The 23,622-nt window shown below is 30.0% G+C and overlaps 1 protein-coding gene across 1 annotated transcript; it reads left to right on the forward strand.

Annotated features, from left to right (window-relative positions):
- Positions 1-1,354: 1,354 nt before the first annotated feature.
- LOC125067457 (peroxidase) lies at positions 1,355-23,547 on the forward strand. The gene is made up of 14 exons (XM_047676081.1): positions 1,355-1,471; positions 9,578-9,724; positions 14,671-14,747; positions 15,642-15,732; positions 17,964-18,155; positions 18,451-18,647; positions 18,936-19,109; positions 21,376-21,454; positions 21,537-21,682; positions 21,884-22,125; positions 22,253-22,385; positions 22,469-22,931; positions 23,021-23,167; positions 23,320-23,547. Exons 1-14 carry the CDS (start codon positions 1,458-1,460, stop codon positions 23,456-23,458), a joined length of 2,241 nt encoding a protein of 746 aa, XP_047532037.1. The 5' UTR covers positions 1,355-1,457; the 3' UTR covers positions 23,459-23,547.
- The last annotated feature ends 75 nt before the right edge of the window (positions 23,548-23,622 follow it).

The raw sequence follows: 23,622 nt of genomic DNA on the forward strand, positions 1-23,622 counted from the left end.
CAGTGGCGTAGCTATAGTAGGGCCAGGTGGTGCAGTGCACCAGGACCCCGGAGCTCCGGGCTTTGAAAAGAGATAACGTATGAATTTAGCCTACTAATGATAAGTTCAATTGACTGTATCCTGTATCCTATCTATAAATTAGAAGGGCAATTTGGAAGTTAAGGAGGGGGTGGAAAGATCGGTTGAGGGCGCGATTATTTTTCTATGCACCGGAGCTCTTGCTCACCTAGCTACGTCACTGTACAACACACACAAAATATTCTACATACCATATTAAAATAAACACTAAAAATACATGAAATATTAAATATTTAAAGTAATTTAATTTTAAATTGTAATGTTAAATCTCTAATTCGTTTGTTTGTTTGGTAACTAACTTTTGTTTGGAAACTAACACCCACGTGCAAATTACATACGAAAATATTTTAGCATTCTGAAATATTACCATTTTAAGAAGTCAGTTTTCGCAAGCCTTATGAACATTAAATTATGTTTAGTATTTACGTAAATAGAAAGGTAGTATTTTGATCTATTTAACTAATAAATAGTTAATAATAAATTTTACAATCACCCCAAACCACTATTTGTTTTACAAGTATTATCATACATTAAAATTAAATGAAATAAAACTTATCATTTTTTTTATTAAATAACAACAAACATTAAAACATTAAGAGTATAGATAATCTCAATACAATATAAATAAGATTCTATAAATAAATCAATAAATAAGCACTTTTGAATTGATCGAAAATTTAGCAATATTCGGAATATTGAATCTACCAGATAAAATTAAATTGTCGTCCTATATTTATGATAGACGCAAAAACTACGACAATTACACTTTAAAATATTAAACAAAATTGTCTCTTCCTTTAAATTAAAACAATACTATACTACAATAATAGACTACTTTTATAGTATTATTATTTATTATAATATATAAATAAAAATAAATAAATAAATAGTATATTTATTATATGTATTTAATTTATAAACGCTTTCTTTCGTTTTAATTTAGTTTTATTTATTCATTAAATGGAGTTTATTTCATAAATATATTATAACTTTATATAAAAAGTAATTTGCTTATATTAATAAAGACCATTATCCTTATTTTAAATCGAGCTAATTTTGATGGCTAAATAATTTGTCATCATTTTGTCTGAGATTTTTACATACAAGATTAAAATGTGCAAGACCTTCTGATGATGTTACGAGGGAAGATAATTTAATATTACAGTAAGTTAATCGGTGGCAGGGGTCGTCACGTGCTTTTCGCTTTCTTGAAGGCTTCGTAGGTCCGCTTCGTTTCCCTAGCCGCAGTGTTATCAGCGACGCTGCACAGACAGCACGCCTATATTTTATTATATTGATAATGACCGGTAGAAACTGAGTGTGCTCGTGATAGTGTTAATAACAGAAACTATTAACTATTAGTGCTGTGATTTTAGTTCATGATGTTTTCGAGGTAAACATAATTATCTTTTTATTAAAAAAATTAGATATTTAGAACGTATAATATTATCAAATACATAATATTATTTTAGTAATTTCATGTTTTTTTTATATAAATGTTTATAATAATATATAATGTTAATTATACATATATAATGTTAATTATACGTTACTTATTAAGCCTACAATACAATGATATAATATTTAGTTTATTACTTTAGTAGTGCGTTGAAATCATTTATATGAGCGTAGCGGCTACGAGTCGCCTACAACGTAGCATTTATTTGCATTTTTATATTATATATAACATATAGCATCATATAGCATATCTTTATATAGTCTTAAATACATTGTTAAATACATAGGTACGATGAATCTTTCAGTAATTTAATGACATTTATATAAAAGTATATCGTTAATTAACATTATATCTTTCAAGCGGTTAACGTTCTCACTACTTCTCTCTATCTCCATCTTATGGCATAATTAAAACATTGAATTAAACCGCTATGTAAAAGATCGTATCGACTCAGGGCTCAGTTTCTTAAATTATGGGATGCTACAAAATGATTAGACATTAAGAGTAGTAAGCCGAAACGCAAAATGCTTAAGACAATCAGAGAAAATCGATACATACAATACTCCGACCCTATTGTGTTACTGGTGACATGAGATCTAGAACATTCTCAACAAAGAATCGGAATTGCTCTGCAAATATGCTGCTTTCTTGCTTTCATACCACGTGGTCTTGGTTTTTGTAGTCATTATTTTTAATTTTATCTACATATGTCTCATTAACCATTTAGTCATATTATAATACGATGCGGATGTAATAAAATTTATTAACTTTTATTTATACATTTGAACGGTAATTTTATTTATCATTTACGTCATACGCCATAATTATACAAACATTACTGGGAATTAAAATTTCGTATCATTTAGCTTATATTATTAAAATTTAGATTATTTTTTTATATTAAATACGAATTAAATCGATTTATTTTAATTACCATATTTTATATGACTCGAATTCTTTTTTCAAAACAGAGACATTTTATTAAAAATAGTAACTCAAACCTGAGAATAATCTGCGAAAAAAGTTTAACACATTTTTTTATTATAAATGATATTGTTCCGATAGTTGAACATAAGTTCCGTATCCAAGCACACTTACAATTTTAACAATTACGTCATTAACACATACTTTAAGATAATGAGTATGATACACAATTTACATATGAGTTTTCGAATAAAAATTAAAAATAGCTTGTAAAGAGTATTTAGAGTTATAATTACAACGTAGTATGATACAAAATGAAATCAGTCTCGAGTAAACATAATCTCAGATCTACTATTTTGTTATAACAACAGAAAGATAGGTATTACATATTCCGGTCCGAAGTCATGAACAAGAAACAGTAACATAAAAACAGAATTATCTAAGACGCTTTTATGGTAGCGAAAGTGTACTTGGTCCCGGGTCAAAGGTGTGAATAAAATATACAATCAAATTTAGACTCTATTCGTTATCTATATACATTTTATTATTCTATGTAACTTTTTTTCGCTGGTCCATTAAAATGACATTATCAATTATGATATGATCTTTTGACGTGTGCAGTAGCTTTATATAAAATATTGTTACAACGATTATTAAAAGAGTATCAAGTCGCATTGTGAAGTTGTCAGTGAATATACCTACCTAGGACAGGTCATTCAAGTCGGTAGGAACAACTTCGAGAAGGAAGCCGATCGAAGAATTCGCTTGGGATGGGCAGCATTTGGCAACCTTCGTCAAGTCCTCACGTCGTCTATACCGCAAAGTTTGAAGACGAAAGTCTTCAACCAATGCGTCTTACCTGCCATGACATACGGTGCCGAAACGTGGACACTGACTGCGGGACTAGTCCACAAATTCAAAGTCGCTCAGCGGGCTATGGAGCGAGCTATGCTCGGAGTATCTTTGAAGGATAAGATCAGAAATGAGATTATCCGGAAAAGAACCGGAGTCACCGACATAGCTTGCAAAATTAGCAGGCTGAAGTGGCAGTGGGCTGGTCACGTATGTCGTAGGACCGATGGCCGTTGGAGCAGACGAGTCCTAGAGTGGAGACCGCGAATCGGCAAACGCAGCGTAGGGCGCCCTCCAGCCAGGTGGACCGATGACCTCATGAAGGTGGCGGGGACCGACTGGATGCGGAAGGCGGAGGACCGGGAGCTTTGGCGCACCTTGGGAGAGGCCTATGTTCAGCAGTGGACAACGATTGGCTTTTGATTGATTGATTGAAGTCGCATTGACTTTTACAGTTGAAGATTAATTTATAGTAGATATATATTTTATGTTATAAAAGAAATTTAGAAACTTTCAAACAGGTTTTAACAATAACCAGTACAGAATTAGAACTTTTCTATGATCTTAGCTTGCGTTAGAAAATGTTAAATATACTGCACATAGGATATAATAAGTATTCATTGTCTTATGAATTAAAGGTTTTTTTTTTAAAGACGTCGCTGTAATATTATAAATATTATATTTATAATGCCAATATAATTTTTAGTTGTATTCATTTATTTATAATCTAAAGCAAGAATAAGTAAATAATTTTGATTCAGTTCAAATAAAACCTTTTGCAGAAATATTAAATTTGAATGATGGATTACATTTGATCGGTCTCTGTTTACTACATTCAATTTATTAGACCTATTTGATATTTTCTATCTATTGCGTTTGCGAAACTAAGATTGATGAATTCCACCCATTTCTAACTTATCAGATTTCTGTACCTGGTAATTCAAGAATATGTACGTAAAATTTATTTTTTATTGTATTATTTATATTAAACCGGTAGTCATTTTTATTGTTCAAAGAACCTATTCATGACTGACGGATCCAGTTTCAATTAATTATATTAATCATAAAAAATATATTTCGAAATTTGAACAAAAAAGATGGTCATTAATTTTGATTATGAAAGTAACGTTGTTTATAGTTAAACATCTTACGAATAGATTTCGATGTGTTACGTACATACATATTCCAAGGCCAGCACTGGTGCAAGGTTAGTTTCAAAATAATTGTAACGTAAGACTATCACATCTCAAAAATTCCACATATGTGAGTAAGGCTAGTTAGATAAGTAGGTAGCATATTGGAGACTGCAGTGATCCGTTACAGTCGACGAGTAATCAAATTACTATGCCTGAACTTAAGCATTAAAGCGCACAATAAATCGTTTGACTATAATTAAAATAAAACTAGCACCTTTTCATAGACCTTAGAGCACATGACTATTTAAAAAAATCAGAGTATAAGCCATTGCCAAAACTAGATCTGGCCTCAAATTACTGATCCATAACGGTTTAAATTACCATAAACTAGAAGTTATAACAGTTAAAAATGTGGTTACGTAATAATTTAACGAAATTCACTATAATTTTATACCAAAATGAAACAAATTCGTTACATTATTATTAATTAAAACCCTAAATTACCATGAAAGCAACTGGGAAAGTATTAACATGAATATCGTGATGTAGGCATGACAAGAACTTATTAAACAATCAACGTGAAAAGCGTCAAGAAAGTCTATTCATCAAGTCCTTTCGAGCAATAATTATTCTCACTCATATTGAGATAACTGCTCAACTAAATGTCTAGGATTAAGACAAGCAGTGAATGAGTTGAGTGAAATAGACGCAGAGAAACTTTTAAAGAGAAATTCTTAAAATGAAGACTAGTATTCAAGAATAATTCATTCATAAATATATAACATGATAAGTAATAATGTTCGACTTTGCACAGTTCGATTAAATAGGTGCTTAATAATAAAATAATAAGGCAACGTTTAAACTATTAAATATTTATACTGTAAAAAATTCTGAACTATATATGTACGTATTTTATTTTTAAAATATTTTGAACAGACAAAAGGCTACCCTGTAATTAAAAGTAGTTTGGACTTCATTTAATATGTTGTCAAGTGTTTTCTTTACATTTTTTTAGTTTATGTATAATACGCATAAAGAACATTTAATATTGATCTTAAAAGTGTTAATAATATCATGATGATCCAAAATAATAACTATCATCTAGCACAAAATCCCTGCTTTGATTATTCGTATCATAAGCTGTGTAGATTTGCTTTCGAAATTATATATTTTAACAAGCGTTTATTAGTTGCCAATGTATACGTAATATGAATACAATTCGAAAGGAAGATGGAAAGGCAATTTCGTAAATCGACTAGCTCATCAAATTGTTTAACCTTTGCCCAATCAAATTGTTATAACATGTTTTACAGATTTTGGTTCTTTAATATACCATAGACAAGAATAAATGGATATTTGGATAGAATCATAGCATGAAATAAAAAAATATATATATGGTAAAAATTAATAATAAATTGAGTGATTAAAAAATAGGTTAATTAAAATAAAATTAAGAAAATTGATCAATACAATTACAATAATATTGTTCTTATTTTTAAATTCAAAATAACGGACAATACCTAAGGACCTAATTGTCCTATAGGCGGCTACTGTGCCATGGCCTCGTGGACCTGAATCTTTACCGAATATTGTAGCTTCATTATGGGTTTTCGCCCGAGAATAAGAGCCACTGAATTTTCTTATGCTTAATTTGTGCTTATATAATTCATATCGTGCTCGATGATAAAGGGAAATGTTCTTCATGCGTTCATCCACCAATCAGCATTGGAATAGCTCGGTAGAATAAGCTAACCTTTCATCTCAAACGAAGACGGCACCTCAGTCAGCAGTGGGACATTTACAGACCATTACTTTTTACTTATTATGATAAATAAAAAACAAAAGTGGGAAAAATATTATTATCATGAATATATTAATAAATTATTAATTTACTAAGAACAAAAATATTTAATAGACTCGCGTTGAGCAATCTCAACCTTAATAGTTAATAAGTTTCAACACTACTACATGTTTTCTTAAATAGGTGCAACAAATATTTCTGTTATTATTAAGTATTCGAGAGCGTGTAATGCTGCATGTTGTACAACCTTGTTTAAATACAAACCCACTAAAACTGATATGAAATATTTATATGTAGATGTTAAATATTAATGTTTATGTTTATAAATATCCGTTCCAATCATACAAAAAACGGTGCTGATATTTATACTAATATTATAAAGAAATGAAATTTGTTTGTTTGTACGTAAGGGGTATTCCCCGGAACTAATGATCTTATTCTATAAATTTTTTCATTGGTAGAAAGCTACATTGTTCCTGTGTGTTATAGTTTATGAATATAAATATATTTATATTATACTACTTTTTTTATAAATAAATTGTTTCCGTGCGAAGCCGGGACGGGTTGCTAGTATAAGTTAAATGGAGCTTACAGTTGAATACATACTAATGTTAGTAGACTTTTAGTATTGATATCGTAGAAACAAAAACGAAACCAATAATAACAGTTCTAAGAATATTTTAATCTTTAAAGCTAATCATTATATTGATACTAATACAATAAAAATAAAAAAGGGTAGTCAACTGCTTTTCTCTTTCAAAAATTATTTTTACTTCTAGAATAGCTGATTAAATTAATCGATAAATTACAGTATGGGAAAAAATTAATTAACTAAGTGAAAGGTTGAAAATATTACTGATGACATTCTAAAGCCGAGGTCGTCGAGTTATGTTCTAACGGAAATTGATGTTAAGCATACTCAAAGTAACGATCAACGTATCCTGCTCCCATAATTGTGGACCTCGCGTATCTATAATAGCTAAGATATTTTTAATTTTTTAATTTCTATTAATTAAACAAACCTACAACAAGGAGCACTTGGACACGCATGGAATTTAATATATTATGCCTCTTGTACCTGGCATCAAACCGAAATACAGAGTATTGTAGTTTGGTGATAGAGTAACCAATACGTTGCTAGTACCTAGATAGATGGCACTAGGTTGTGCTCGTGCTAACTACAACGTCTTGCCCTTCCACACATACAGATTACTTAGCTTATTTCTTTATTTATTTTACAAAAAAAAAATTGTAAAATAAAAAATAAAAAATAACAACAGTAAAACAATTAATACCAATTAAGACAGATGTAGTAATAGACATTGGCATGGTAAATATTAGGTACTCCAGACAAAAGTAACAATCGAATTGAAAAATTAATAGTATCACGTGGAAAGATTTATATATTTTATATACACGCCATTACCAACTTTATTACTAGATTGAGAACTGTCATTGTTAAGACAAAGAAAATATTTGTAGCCATTGCGCATAAAAACATATTCTGAATGAATTCTCGTATATTTTAAGTAGAATCCTACAAATCTCGACGTATACGCTTCATAGTATTAGAACTATTATATTAATAGATTGAGACATACATTCCTTATATTCATTTTTTAGAGGTTGGTGGTCTGGCCAATATCCTGGGATCAAACTTACACCGTGTACAAATTTCATCAATTTCGGTTTAGTGTTTTGGCAATGAAAGTGTAACAGTTAGACAAACAGTTACTTTTGCATTTATAATATTAGTATCGATATAATTTGTTTTTAACGAAATTTGCCAGTAAATGTTTCAACTTTTAAAATAACTCGCTCTAGCCAACTAATGGTGTGTAAAAGTAGCTTTTGCAATTGATATATTAAACTTGCTTTGAACCATTTGTGGAATATGTCCCGTAGCAAAAACCCTATGAGGAAACTAAATGACAACACTTGCTTATTTATTTACCAGTTTTTCTATAAGGTGCGTTTATTTATCGACGTATTCATTTCCTCTATTGAATTAATATACGAGATTATTATTACGACCAAGTCGTTAGATTTTCTACAATATTTAATAAAATTAATTTAGCTTTAGCTTTTCAAAAGTTCATTGAAAAGTTTAAGAATATTTTAAAGTATCCATATTAGTTGTTACAATGTTGCATGAACCTAAAAAAGTTACAAATAAAAAAACTCATTAATCTTGCTTTTCGTAAAAATAACATCCGAACACATACAATATTATAAAGTATATAGTTGTTGAACATGATATTACTAATTATTAAATAAGGATTGTTTGAAAACGATTATAATTAATTGAAAAATCACTTGCTCTACTTCTGACTCATATCCAAATATAGAATAGCGCAAATTTTGTAATAATTACGTATATCATTATAAAAGATAATGATGCTATTCTCGTTAAGTATAGTTTGTTGCAAACTATTTGCGCACAACTCCATTTAGTAATGTACAGAATCATTTCTGATTACATATGCATGTTTTGGCTGCGACCTGCGTTTGAAAACTTGTCATGGAAATATCATATATTATGACGATTTATCTATTTAATTTTCTTATATCTTTTTAATTGTATAATTATGTATTTGATATTAATATGATATATTCAACATAAATCTAATATTATTTTCTAAAATAAATCTTTATGATTTAATCAACAACTCATTATTATGAAGCAATATTAACATTCGAAAAATAAATCTTATTTTGAAAAAAATCTCGCAAATTTACAACATTTATTAATTGAAGTTTATTATTAAGCAGAAGTCCGATTGACCTCGATCATACGTTTTGCGAGCAATATTTAATTAAGATTTAAATCAACATATATGCGGTTTTACTTTCACATAAAACTATTTTATTTTATATCATGATAAGTACCAATATGTTTATATTCCTAATCAATTGACTTTTATGTTAACGAGCATTCGGTAAATAATCTTGCGAAATAGACACACCCACTCGTATTTCTTGACCACACAAAGACTAAAGCAAATCGTAGGAATTTATTACCTTAAACATACGAAATGGTTGCGAAAATACGAATGAAAACAGTTCAGACTTATAATTGTTACCTATTCAACATTTCATAAAAAGGTTAACGTAATCGATTTCAACACAATTAGGTTTTACCAATGAAATTATCTTAAAAAGGATTTATATTATATCTTGTATACGACATCAAAAACTTACTGTTGATAAAAATGTAATAACTACTTACATAAAAAGTAAATGATAGTAAGCAGTATTAAAAACTTCAACGATATTTTTAATGTAAAGTACAAGTACAAAATACATAGATAATTTATTTTATTTCAGAGTGCTCTTAGTAGCGCTGTGCATAGTGTACGCCACATCTCTGACACCACTCACTGCACCGGCCGATGATGACTGCGCGCTCTATCTCACTGGTCCTGGCCGTTCTTCCGCTTATGATTACAGTCTGAATCTTCTAAAAGGAAACTTGTAAGTATTCAATAATTTTAATGATATAAAATCTTTACACTCAGATAAAAGTGAAATTCATAGCTATAAATGTGATTGCTGTAGAAATATGTATACATCAATTTGATTAGATTTAACACATCACAAACATTTATTTTAATAGCATTAAAATATTTTGATTGAACGATTGCAATTTTAGCATTCTATGTAACAATGGAAAATATACCCGTATATTTTAATGTAGTTAATTTAAAAACATAATCAAGAAACTTAACGACCTAATAGTTAGTATGTGATATTCATATCAGAGGGCTGAGATGGCCCAGTGGCTAGAACGCTTGCATCTTAACCGATGATTGCGGGTTCAAGCCCAGGCAAGCACCACTGAATTTTCATGTGCTTAATTTGTGTATTATAATTCATATCGTGCTCGGCGGTAAAGGAAAACATCATGAGGAAACCTGCATGTGTCTAATTTCAATGAAATTCTGTCACATGTGTGACAGAATTGGAACAGCGTGGTGGAATATGCTCCAAATTTTCTCCTCAAACAGAGAGGAGGCCTTAGCCCAGCAGTGGCAAATTTACAGGCTATTAATGTATACTCATATCAGATATTCCAACAATACATGATTATAACATTTTGATTATTAAAATATTTCTGACCAAATAAATCTCTGATCGAATCTTGATCCAATGTCGTCAAGTCAGAAGGAGCGTGGGATACAACATTTTATGCACTCTTGCATCATATAAACTACAAACTTGACACACTTCTTTAACATTGCTTACTATTACTTTCTTTATCTCACAATGAACTCGTTCACGTTTTGATTATCTGTATGTAAATCGTACATTAGTATTATGAATAAAACTATTAAAGACAATTAATGAGATTATGTAAAGAACATTTAAATATATGACTGTTTGAAATATTTATATGTTAATAAGTGTATAATTATGTAAATGTAAACGTGTTTTGTAAAACACGTTTACATTTACATAGTTTTTTTTTCTTTTGTTTTTATTTTTAATTGTTTTGAATAATATACGATCACAAATAAACATTACTTTTCAAAACATTGCCTATATGTATATCATCTTTGGGTTAGCTTTACCCTCTAATCATGGATCATTTTTTGTCTGATTGTCATTGCTTATGAGATAATTATGCCTGTCCCGTTATATCAGAGATAATATAAAAATGTTCTCCAAAAATACCGTGGCACAATTAAAACATACTTTCTGGCCTATTTCAATTCGACCTTGAAACTCTCAATGCACCCATAAAGTCTTACGCAGTTAACTGGACTCATATATGCATATATTTTAAGAATATTAACCATTTTGATTATTTAAAAAAAAATGGTATTGTATTTTGGTTCAACAGTAAAACCACTATCATCTTTTTTGTTTGTCAACGGTCATTGATCCGATGTTCGAGTCTTATGAATTATGCAAATTCAATAACACAGTTATGATTTGTTTTTCCAGTTATCACATATATAATATATTTACATACATCACGCTAAACAATACGTCTGTTTTACAAAAGTTAAGAAGTGTTCTCATAATAACATTAAATCCTTTAATTTAATTAATAAAATTCTTCCATCGATTTAAATTTCCCACATTAACTATACATATATAATCACGTGGCATTTTATAATTTTAAATTTAGAAAAGGTATAAAAATATTTCATTTAAAAATAAGGAAGTGGTAGGCACTGATACAATTTCAAATAGATTTTTAAGCTGCCAATTAGATGAGTTATGATACAATTGTTTTTTTTTATGACATGAGAAAAGCCCTAGTTTCTGATTGAGAAAGATCTGTCCAGGTAGCTAGGATTCTCACGAGTCTAGACGTCGATCTCAGACTAGACACTTACGTAAATATTGCTGTTACGATGAATAAATTAAGCTATAAATAACTTTTATTGAAATTTACGTATGAATTGATTTTTTAAAGCAATTTACCTTTTACATATAGTGTAATGTACATTTTTGATTTAATTTACCTCATATTATTTATTAAATGCGATTAAAAACATAACTTTTTTATGATAATTTGTTTCTTCCTACTCTGCTACTATTTATACGAAACCGGTGGGCGATTTTATGGAAAAATTAACAAGGTGCGGCTGATATAATGGCTAGAAAGTAGACGTAAAAAACGTTTTATTTTATAAACATCTAACATAAATTATATATAAACAAAATCTACCGTTAAATTCGAGATACCTAGTGGGTCTACGAACGGTATATTCGATTATCGTCGTTGTGAAATACCTCACCATTGACCAGGAATAATGTCGGTCGTGTGGACAAACGCATGAGAGGGCCGCACCGTTAGATGCACATTAGACGTAGAACAAGTTGTTTACCGTATCGTATTTATATTTGAATAAAACATCATCAATGTTTATGATGTCTTCGTGTTCCGAGCAGATGAGAAGACTTAGTGTGTGAGGCACGTGATTCTTAACAAAAATCCCGGGTTGTATTCCGAACAGGAATCACTGTGTCTTCTCGTGCTTTGTGCTTTATCTTTTAAATTTTAAGTAGGTAGACATACTAGAAAAAAATAAGTTGGCAAGGCAAATACAAGGACACTTTAAGAAATATCACCATCTTTAACATCGCCAATGCACCATTAAACTTTGAAACTAAGAAGTTATGCTCCTTGTGCCTGTAGTTACAATCATTTCTTTCAAAACAATCACAAAATAAATAAAGTGAGAATATATAATAAGTGCACCTACCCGGACGAGCTTGAATAAATTACATGCTCGGTATTAAAAGACAACGTGAGAAAACCTGTATGTATCGGAAAATATATGAAGTGCATATACACCCTTGGTGCGTGTATAATAATGTTATAATGCAGTGGATCCGCATGGTGAAACAAACTTCAAGTCTCCCTAATAGGAAATGACTTCTAAGCCGGGTGTCTCATACTTCACATAAAAAGAAGCTTGGTGAAATGTTTGTGCTCGTGCGTCGTTGTGTCTGACGTTTATCGTAACTAAAATTGATATATCGTATATGAATATATTGTACGAATTCATTATCATTTTGTAAACAGTGATATATGTTGATATTTTATATATTCTTGCTAAAATTACATTTTATTAGACTATATATATAGTTATGTTATATGTATAATTACATCAACGTAGTAGATATTTTTGGCGCTCCGAGCATAGCGCGTTTTTACATCGACATGTTGGAATGTCAAATTCTGTTATGATAAATTTATTAATGTTTCAATTATCAAAGATAACACTGTTTTGTACCAAAGCGATACTTATTGCAATATTTGTCTCAAGTAATGTAAGCTTTATTAAAAAAACTCGCGCATAATCGTATAATGCACATAGTTTGTTAGGGCCGATTTGTAGTGTTGATTTGTAAACCATTCCTATTGTCATGGCATTCCATAGGAAATGACTGGTTGTATTGTTTTTCACCGGAAGGATTTGGCGCTACTAACTGAATCTTGTGTTTCCTGGTTCAGCAACTGATCAATGCTTTCTTCTCTTAATAGCAATATCGGTTTTGTCACAAATGATTTTATAAATTTCTAAACATTTTTGAACAGTTAATTATTATTACTATCTATATATACGCTATAAACAAATACGTTGTATGACTATAAATGTAAACAAATAAATAAATTTATTTGTATTAATTTAAATTCGAAGGTAATATGAATGGTGTTTTTTCAATCTCTTATTAAACAAGGCTAACTTTATTTTCTTAAATATTATTTACGTAACGTAACATTAAGTATTCGTATAGTTAATAAGTTTTATTATCAACTTTTTATATAATTAACAAGAAGTGACGACGTGTTAATATATCTCATACCTTGATATGGTTAACGTAACGAGACACGCAATGGCCTCTCTATTACGCCTTCCTGTATCTAATGTTAACTGTTAACCGGTCAATTGATGGGAGCAATGGTACACCGTGTAAGCGAAAGGATTTTTGAAAGTGAGCGTGAATCTGCAAGCGGTTGCTGGTTGCTTAATACATCGTGCGCAGTTGTCTGCAGACGAAAACATTATTGATATGTCGAATTACGAAATTGGGCGGCAAATTATATGCCTTACTAGAAATTTATTATCTTTTGAATCTATATTCACGAGATAATGAATGAGTGAATAATTGAATTACAAGTGTAATCTACATATATTTGACTAATTCATTCATATATTTGAAACTTAATTGCTCTTAAATTCTTTAGTTTAATTTTTATGTATTACCTGAAAAAAAACGTTGTTTTTTATTTAAGATTGAATCTGTTAACATTAATTTAAAAAGTACGGCTTAACTGCGAGTCGTCCTTATATGGAGGGCCTTTTGTATAGTACGATGGCAAAATTAAAAAATAATAACGATATTGACGTTTTTTATATGCCACATTATGCCCTCGAAAACATTGTTAATAATACATTAAAATAAATCGCCAAAATACGAATTCGTTTATTATCAACTATACATACATTCGAAACAGGGTTACAAAACTTCTATGAGAAAAAAAATTACGTTGCATACCTACACAGTGTTTTTTTTTTTTATTTTGAGCAATTAAACGTATGGTACTGTTTATGAAATTTAAGATTAATAAATAATGGGTATTGTATATCTTACAAATATGAATAGATCTAAAATTGTCACGTTTCTGGGTTGTCAAATCGTAATTTAAAAGTATCAATTTTTTTGATTTTTAATTATAGCACACATAAGCAATCGATAGATAAACATAATAAATAATAATCACAAAAAGCCCTAAAGCTATCACACCTAAAACACATACAATTAAGCGAGGACATTAAACATCAAACTTTCGATAGTAAAATACAAATTGGCTATGTCATTTTTTTCTCTACAAATAGTCTTAATTGAATTCAAACTTGGTTTTGAATAAAATTAATTCATTTGTTTATTTTTTTTAGTGCGTATGATGGTCAACATACTTGCATTACATATGAAGCTATCAATCAAGCCTACCTGGACGCCAGATCCAGAATTCGTAAGTTATAATCGCATTTTATTTACAATGTCTTTATCAATAGTTTTTAATTTCAGATACAAATAGAACTTCTGAATAAATCAATTCGGTAGTCTCTTCTTTAACTGAAAAAGGTCGTTTGTAAAATTTTAGCACATTGAAAGACCAAATAATTGAACTGATAATTTAGTATCATATGATTTCCTGTCATGTACTTCCATAGTAGTCAAGAGGTCATCTTTTTGCTCATTGCAATTAAGATACAATTTATACGTACGACATTCAACAGAAACACTACCGTTGAGTTATAATAATATTTAAGATATTTATGTATTTATTTAAGTATTATTCTTATTATACTCAAGTTCACATATAGCACAAATATGCTGCAATTATGAATAAATATGAATTAATGAATTTATGAATAAATATGTCGCATAATTAAAATAACATTAACCGTCGAAATTGTGCTTGTTTCGAATGAAAATTATTTCTTAAGGGCTACCAGGGACAAGTTAAGCGATTATCATATCATAAATTTACTCTTATTATAAGTACATGCTTAACATTTTCACCGAAGCCAAAACGTATATACTTAAAAAATAATTACATTTGGCCTGGTAACATTTAATTTTTGAATAATTTAACATTTTTCTTTGTCCTTAAAGAACAGTTTTACTCGTTTTAATTTTTTTCATAAAGATTGTCAATTACCGTATTTAACCTTCACTAATAAGTTTAACCGTCCTAGTTTTGATTACCTACCCTTAAAAAAATAAGTTATTTTGTATGTAGTAAGTATCTTACTACATACAAAATCAGGCATCATAAAATGCATAGAATTTTAATTTCAAATATTTATAATATCACTAAATTATTTTTATTAATTGCTTAAATAACAATGTTTTATTACAGTGGTAGCGCAGCCGAAGGGTGATTGGAAAGCTGAAGACTTCGCTAGTGTTGGAGAACTACTTCTCGATGTTTCTATTAGTTTAGCACGAACGTAAGTAAAGTTTCTTTTATACCTGATGAAAAGTCTTTAAAAAACTTATTATAGAGTATAACTACTTATTAGATGATTTATGAGTAAAGGAAAACGATTATTATTAAACCTATACTCTATTCCAACTAAAAGGAGAAAAGCCAAATAAACAATATTTGACAGCAAATTTACGCGATTTCATTGATCGAGTTTTATTAATATATGAATTTCACTATGAATTTGCGAAAAAATAGCATTTTGGACAACGACGACACTGTTATCGGAATTATGGAAGTAAAATTACAGTGGATATTAGTAGTTAATAGTAATAGTAGTGTATTATAAATAAAAATATATTAATCATAAGCTCTTAGTAGTGCACAATATAGATGAGTTATTAGCAAATCGTATGAAATGATTAAATCTACGGTTTGTTTATCTTTATTCCTACTTAGATTAGAATAGGCTATATATGCGTATGTTGTGTCAAATATAAAACATATTAAAAATATATTTGTTCTTCCCTACCTCAAAATTACAAAAAACTATATAAAACCATTACAATAACAGTAGTAAAAAAATTAAGTTATTAGATGAAAAATAATATATAACTATTTTTCAATTTACCTTAACACTTAAAATACATGAATAAGTAATGGCAACATTAATGAACGATACAAAAGTTTTAATCCAGACTAATAAGTCACTCGATTTGATTTGACATTTCAACGTATAAAACCACAATACTGGCCTTGCTGATGTTGCTCTGAATAAATCCTACTCAATAGAAATAGTTGATGCTGAATGATTAATACGAAATTTGACCACAAGGCTGGTCTTTGTAGTTTTAGTTTTAAACGTGAGATCTTTTACGGCCATGAGATAATCAATACGGAAAAGATCAAGATATATGTACTTTAACTAATTAGTACATGTCAATCGTAACGAATCAACAATATAAGGGTTTGACGTTGAAAATATGTTTGGTATACATGATTAGTAAATAAGATATAGAATTGACATTCTAACTGCCGCTATCATTCACATCCACGATTCTGCGCTAAGTAATCCAGATAAAACACCAATTTTTTTTTATATTAACTTATAATACTTATTTACTTCCCTACAAACTTCTTGTATTCTCTAAGAATTTGTTATATATACCTATATCTTTGAAATATATTTTATAACCAGACATAATGTATTTTTATGTAGTATACTTGAGCTATTGCCACCTATCATCAGTAACTTTGTCTACAAATCCAGGTCATGCGCATGATCAAAATGATCTATATTATGATTGACATATCTGGGTCTCATATTTTGATATCAAAGGACCATTCTTTTAAAATATAACCTGTTCTATGAGTTCTTTGTGATAGAATTCTTAAAATAAGGTTTAAGATAAAAATAATTGTGCAAACAATATTGCACCAACCTTTATGACGATTTTCGTCATTTAATATGTAACCTATTGGTAAATGTCATTACACATTTAAAAATTTCAATCTTAAATATGGAATTTAATACATAGTATTGCGTTAGTAAAAACCTTGAACTACATTTCGATTTTGTTTTGGACCATATGAAAAAAAATAAACGAAAACATCTAACCAAACCTCATATGAGAAACTCATGCACAACTAACAGTAGATACTTACTTATGTGAATATCCGGTGTCATGATTCATTCCAATCCAATGACTTGATCATTTCATTTTTACCCTATCGGGATACGGTTATGAGCTAAGCGCATAATTTATGCAAATATCAAATTATACAAGTTCTTTTAAGCGTATTGAAACATTTAACGCCCAACTAAACACTCACTTACAATGTTATGTTTATACTTATCATGATAGAGGCGTTATTATAACATCGGGTAGTAATTATTTGTTCAGTTAATGTATAGGTCTTATAACATAAATTGTTAACCTTGGCATTTCGTTCATTGTGAGTGCAAGTAAATTATTAATGATGCATTAAGAATTGTGTATCGCCATCAGTGTTGCTAATAATGACTGTATCCGTCTTTTTAAAATAATATGAACGTTGACTTAATTTTGGTAATGATCGATTAAACAGATTAACATTTAAAATCAGAGCGAATTTTATTGCATTTTTTTTTTTGTTGTTGACCTTTTAGATCCTTACAAGCTTATTTCCTTTAATAGCTGTAATAAAGTAGATTATAATAAAATGTACGATTTTTAAACTTAAAAAATGATATTAATATAATTGTTATTTTTTAAGGTATGGTTTGACATACGAAGAAGTTGAAAAAGGCTTGCCCTTGATCGATACCTCTCGGACATTAATCCGTGAAGTTTGTCCTCCCGTTTTCTCACACGTTGAATGCCGCGCCGGTAAATATCGGCGATTAGACGGACTTTGTAATAATTTGAGGCATCCCACATGGGGAGCAACAATGGCTCCATTCCAAAGGTATGTAAAAATGTTTATCTTTTATTTGATTTATTACATCGTGTAGATGAGCACCTATAGTAGATGTACACAAATAATATATATTGAAGGCATAGGCAACCGTTCTGTTGTGATTATGTTAGTAGACGATACGATAGCATAAACCAAATACTGATAACAATAATAAAAGCAGACATTTTGGTGCTATTGTAGACAATACTTTAATATAACCCAAGAAATTGTGATTCGACTAATTTTAAAAGACTTTTTTCTATTGCAAACATCTGTATTTGTAATGAACTTTGTATTTATTCAGGTTAATTGGCCCACTTTTCGCTGATGGTATCAATGCGCCTCGTATATCGCACACTGGAAGGGATCTACCATTGTCTCGTGTGGTGTCCCGCACTATGCACCCAGACGACGGATTCCACGATCATGCCGGTACTGTTATGGTTATAGCTTGGGGACAATTCATGGACCACGATTACACTCTTACGGGAACTCCGCTTGGTAAGTCGATATATGTACAATATTATTAGTTTTGTATTTGTTATTTATATCTTTCTCATTTATATAAGAATAAAATAATTGCGCTGTGTAGTTTTCCATCTTCGCCAAAACTGACAATTATTTTATAAGGTAACACTAAAATCGTTTTTTATTTTTTTTAATAACGAAAGGTATGGTATTTTGTAAAGGAAAGTGATTTACATGCTCGCTTGTATGTACAGGATGTACAGGCTCGCTTGTTACGCGCGTGTTTCAATTTCATAAATTTAATATGCACTTATGATTTAGACCCAGTCCACCGTAATGACCCTGAAGAGTGCTGTAAGCGACCACCACACCTCAAGCATCCGTACTGTAATGAAATCCGCGTACCTGATGATGATTACTTCTACCGTCTATTCGGCGTCAAGTGCATTGATTTTGTTAGAGGCTTCCCTTCGCCGAGACCTGGCTGCCGTCTGGGTAAGATATAGAATTGTTAAAAATGTCTATTAATATATATATATTTATCCACTTCAATATCGAATATCGGAAAGAAACCAGATCTATTCCTTAAATTTAATCAAGATCAGCCACGCTTCATTCGTTATTTATAAAAAATGAAAAATAAAGTTATACAGTTAGATAATCAGATTCTCATTGTTACACCTTTTTTAACGTTTAATTTTGCAAGTTTAAAACCTAATAACTTCACGTGTTGTTTAAACAAATCCAATTTCAAAACTTACATACAACCGCAAAACAGCAATCGATCACTTGCGGTATCTTGCGTTACATACAAACTAGGTTCTCAGTACCGACACATGACACTTATATTGTTCTGTAACACCAATTACAAACACTTTTGGTGCAACAGTTCCGTACATGATAGACCAGGTGAGCGTTTTGAGAATTAGCTACGAATTATGTATTATTAACTTGTACAAAATAAGGAATGAAATATGAACACTGGTAAATGTCACGGTTTTTTTTGATAATTTATTCATATTATAAATTTTGAATATTTTCTAATATACATTCGTAGTTTCCTCACTGTAAAAATTGAAATGAAAACTTGACGTGATGAGAAATTATGTCTAGAAAATGAATTGGAACTGGAACTGGAAATATCCAAGTTTGAATTTCACGAGAACATAATTATGGGCTAAGATCGATTCATATTATATAAATAACAATTATTATTATAAAAGAAGAAAATTAATAGTTTGTGCTACTATTTGGTAATTGATTGAATTTCACACATTATGAGTACACTGTAAAAATCTTTTGTATCGTTTACATTTTGTATATTTATTTTTTATAGGAGAACGACAAAAAAAACGAAATTATGTGTTTTGTTACTAATATACAATAATACTACATACACGCAACGGACATGGACTTATTAATTAAAAAAAAAAACCAAAAATATTAGCACGCTAATATAAAACAACACAGTTTTTTTATGACAATTTTGGGGAATCATGGAACCTCTAGAATGAAGGTCCAATCCGTATGTAGCTAGTGTTTTTTAAATAAAAAAAAAAACACACAAAAAGCATATTAGATGAACTTTTACTAAAATATGAGCTTAGAGGATGTTCGACTCTTTATAGCTAGTAATATATTATTATGTCTTAAAATAAATATATATCAGGTTTGAAGTTTTCAAAACTTGACCATTCACTTTAAGACGACCAAACCTTTACATAATATACGTTGTTACAATCCTTGTACTTTGACAGAGAGCATCGCTTCAAGTTTTATTCTTTCTAAGTAGGCACATTGTCACGATTATTACAAAATTATTCTATTCAATTTTATATACAAGTTAACGTTTACAATTTGACCGGTTTGTGACCTGGGCATCTGCCGAGTGAGAGGCGAAAGTAGTTCGTTACGTGTGTTCCCTTGCATAATATAGTGCAAAAATTATACCGGCCGCAAATATCACGCGTAAACAACGCTGTATCAGGCCTCTCTCTTTTAATCTATACGTATGATTGAACTCTATCGAAGTCAAATACGAAAATCAAAGTTACTTTGGAAAGGAAAAATAATTTAAAATAATTAATATTATTCTCTATCTTTACTACACGTCAAACCAATGAAACGGATATCATTTTAATACTTTTCATGTAATTATTGGATATAGCGTACGAGTGATTGCATATTTTTATGTTAAGCTGCTCTTGTATTATAATATAAATTATACATATAAAATATAGATAACTGTGTTAATTGGCAACAATATTTGAAAATTACTAAAAATTTTTTACAAAAGTTATAGAGACTTTAAAACATTGAAGTCAAGATTGTCGAGTGGATAAATAAAGTACGTGGATTTTAAGCAATCATTAAGATAAATTAGTTGCGGCTTTAAAATCGGGCAACCAGCACTAACATTTTGAGTGTTTGCTAACCTGCAGAACAGGAGTGGCCTTAGTGAACTGAGAAAATTTATTATAATTAAGTTTAAACATACTGTAATGTATATATATATTTACGTACCTCCATACTAAACTTATAAAGCTATACTTATTATGCCTCTATTTTATGTACTTGAGTACTGGTCTGCAGCTTAGACGTACTCGTATATTCTTAATTCTCCGCTTCTAAAGATCGTAGAGTCAAATGTAACTTTATCAAAAAATTAGTTCTTGCAATACATGGTAGTATAACGTTAAACGATACAAACTCTGCTGCGTTTTCATATTAGTATAGATTTAATAGTCATGTAACATTTCAGGTTCAAGAATACCTTTTAACACTTTAACTGGAGCTATTGATGGAAATACTGTATATGGTGTTACTGAAAAGTTCGCAAGGTAAATGAACAAAAATAAAACATCAACATTTAAAACTCAGATACGCATACAATTTTATCTACTTAAATGTATTTATTTATAGGAAGCTACGTACTGGCTATGGAGGACTTCTCCGAATGAATCCTGTATTTAAAGAATATGGACTGAAAGATCTTCTTCCTCTTAAACTTGATATTCCTGATGAAGGTTGTACTAGGCCCAACAAAAACATGTACTGTTTTGAAGCTGGTATGTTTTAAGAAACCAATATTACTTAAGCAAATGAATATAATTTAACAATTTAACCTAAGTTTTGTTTCAAATTATATGATATTACTTTCAAATAAGCGTGTAATAACTAAAAGATAATAATTGAAATACGTCTTATAATTATTTTAAATATTCCAGAAAACATTTCTTACTTATTAACTAACCAAAATATAATTATAGGTGAAATTCGTGTAAATGAACAACTGGTACTCACAGTAATGCACACTTTAATGGCCAGAGAACATAACAGAGTAGCAGAAGCTCTTGCAGCTGTTAACCCTCACTGGGACGACGAGACTTTGTTCCAGGAAGCGAGAAGAATCAACATTGCTGAAATACAGCACATAACGTATAATGAATTTTTACCCATTTTGCTTGGAAAAGACGTAATGGAAAAATTCGGTTTAGTGCTTGAAAAAGAGGTATGAGACGAATTTATTACTATTGTCATTAGACTCGGAAGTTCCCAAATACATAATGTACTTATTTACATGTAAATTTTTTTTAAAAGGTGTTTAAATTTGAATATAATATACTTTAAATTTATAGGGTTACTGGGATGGATATGATCCTGAAGTGAATCCTGATGTTATAGCATCTTTCGCGGCAGCTGCTTACCGTTTTGGACATTCACTTTTACCTACTGCTGTCGAAAGATGGTCTAAAGCTCATAAATTTATTGGTTAGTATCATACACTATACATTATTAAACTTAAAATAATTAAATAAAACTAAAATTATATATTTGTTTTATTTTGTCTACAGCGTCAAAGAGATTGTCAGATCTAATCCGCAGACCATACGACTTATATAGAGCTGGTGTTCTTGATGAATATGTTATGGGATTAATGAATCAAGTTGCTCAAGCTATGGACGACTCAATCACACAGGAAGTGACAAACCATCTCTTTAAAAAAGTTGGAGCTCGATTCGGAATGGATTTAGTGTCGTTTAACATGCAAAGAGGTCGTGAATTTGGACTCCCTGGCTACATGGAATTCAGAAAATTCTGTGGTTTATCCGGGGCAGACACTTTCCAGGACTTGTTTGGTTCTATGTCTAATGAAACCATTCATAAATACGAGTCGATTTTCGAACACCCTATCGATGTTGATCTTTGGTCAGGCGGTGTTTCGGAAAGACCTCTACCGGGATCAATGTTAGGACCAACTTTCGCTTGCATCATCGCTACTCAATTTTCATATTCAAGACGAGGAGATAGATTCTGGTAAGTTTATATATAGTAATTTAAAAGAATTTCATTTTTTTTATTGGATGACTTTATATTTTTTTATATTTATTGTTTGTTTATTTCAGGTTCGAATTACCTAATCAACCTTCCTCCTTCACCCACGAACAAATGGCCGAGATAAGAAAATCACGACTCGCTCGTGTTATATGTGATAACACTGATATTATTGATACAGTACAACTTTATCCCATGGTGTTGCCAGATCATGAATTGTAAGTTCCATTTGTAACTTATGACCCATATAACAATCGATTTTTTTTTTAATTTAAATTATGATTACTTCATAAACATTTTTTCGTATTTGTAATAGCTAAATAAGGTACAAGACTATATAAAAATTAACTTCAAAATAAAATGCTTTTAGAAATCCACGAGTGCCTTGTAGAAGCGGTATTATACCGTCAATGGACTTCAGCAAATGGGCTGAGCCCGCGCCTTTCCTAGGAGGCGCTAAGGAATACGTAAGTAGTTTCTCATACAATCCGTTTCACGGTAAGAAGTAGTTGCACATGCACAGAGTAAAAAAATTAAATTAAATCCAGATTACAAAGCTTATAAAGACAAATATAAAAAATTTAATTACTCCAAAACTTGCCCCTTTGTATATAGTATATACTATAATTCAGTTTTATTTACAATGTCTTTATTGTCTTTGATTTTGTTTTTA

The sequence above is a fragment of the Vanessa atalanta genome, chromosome 11 (assembly GCF_905147765.1).
Source record: "Vanessa atalanta chromosome 11, ilVanAtal1.2, whole genome shotgun sequence".
NCBI lineage: Eukaryota > Metazoa > Arthropoda > Insecta > Lepidoptera > Nymphalidae > Vanessa > Vanessa atalanta.

What these genes read in the sequence shown, in the direction of transcription:
- LOC125067457 (XM_047676081.1), top strand. An exon ending in GAGACCTGGCTGCCGTCTGG is followed by an intron (nt 19,110 to 21,375) that starts GTAAGATATAGA and finishes GTAACATTTCAG; the next exon opens with GTTCAAGAATACCTTTTAAC. An exon ending in AGACGAGGAGATAGATTCTG is followed by an intron (nt 22,932 to 23,020) that starts GTAAGTTTATAT and finishes TGTTTATTTCAG; the next exon opens with GTTCGAATTACCTAATCAAC.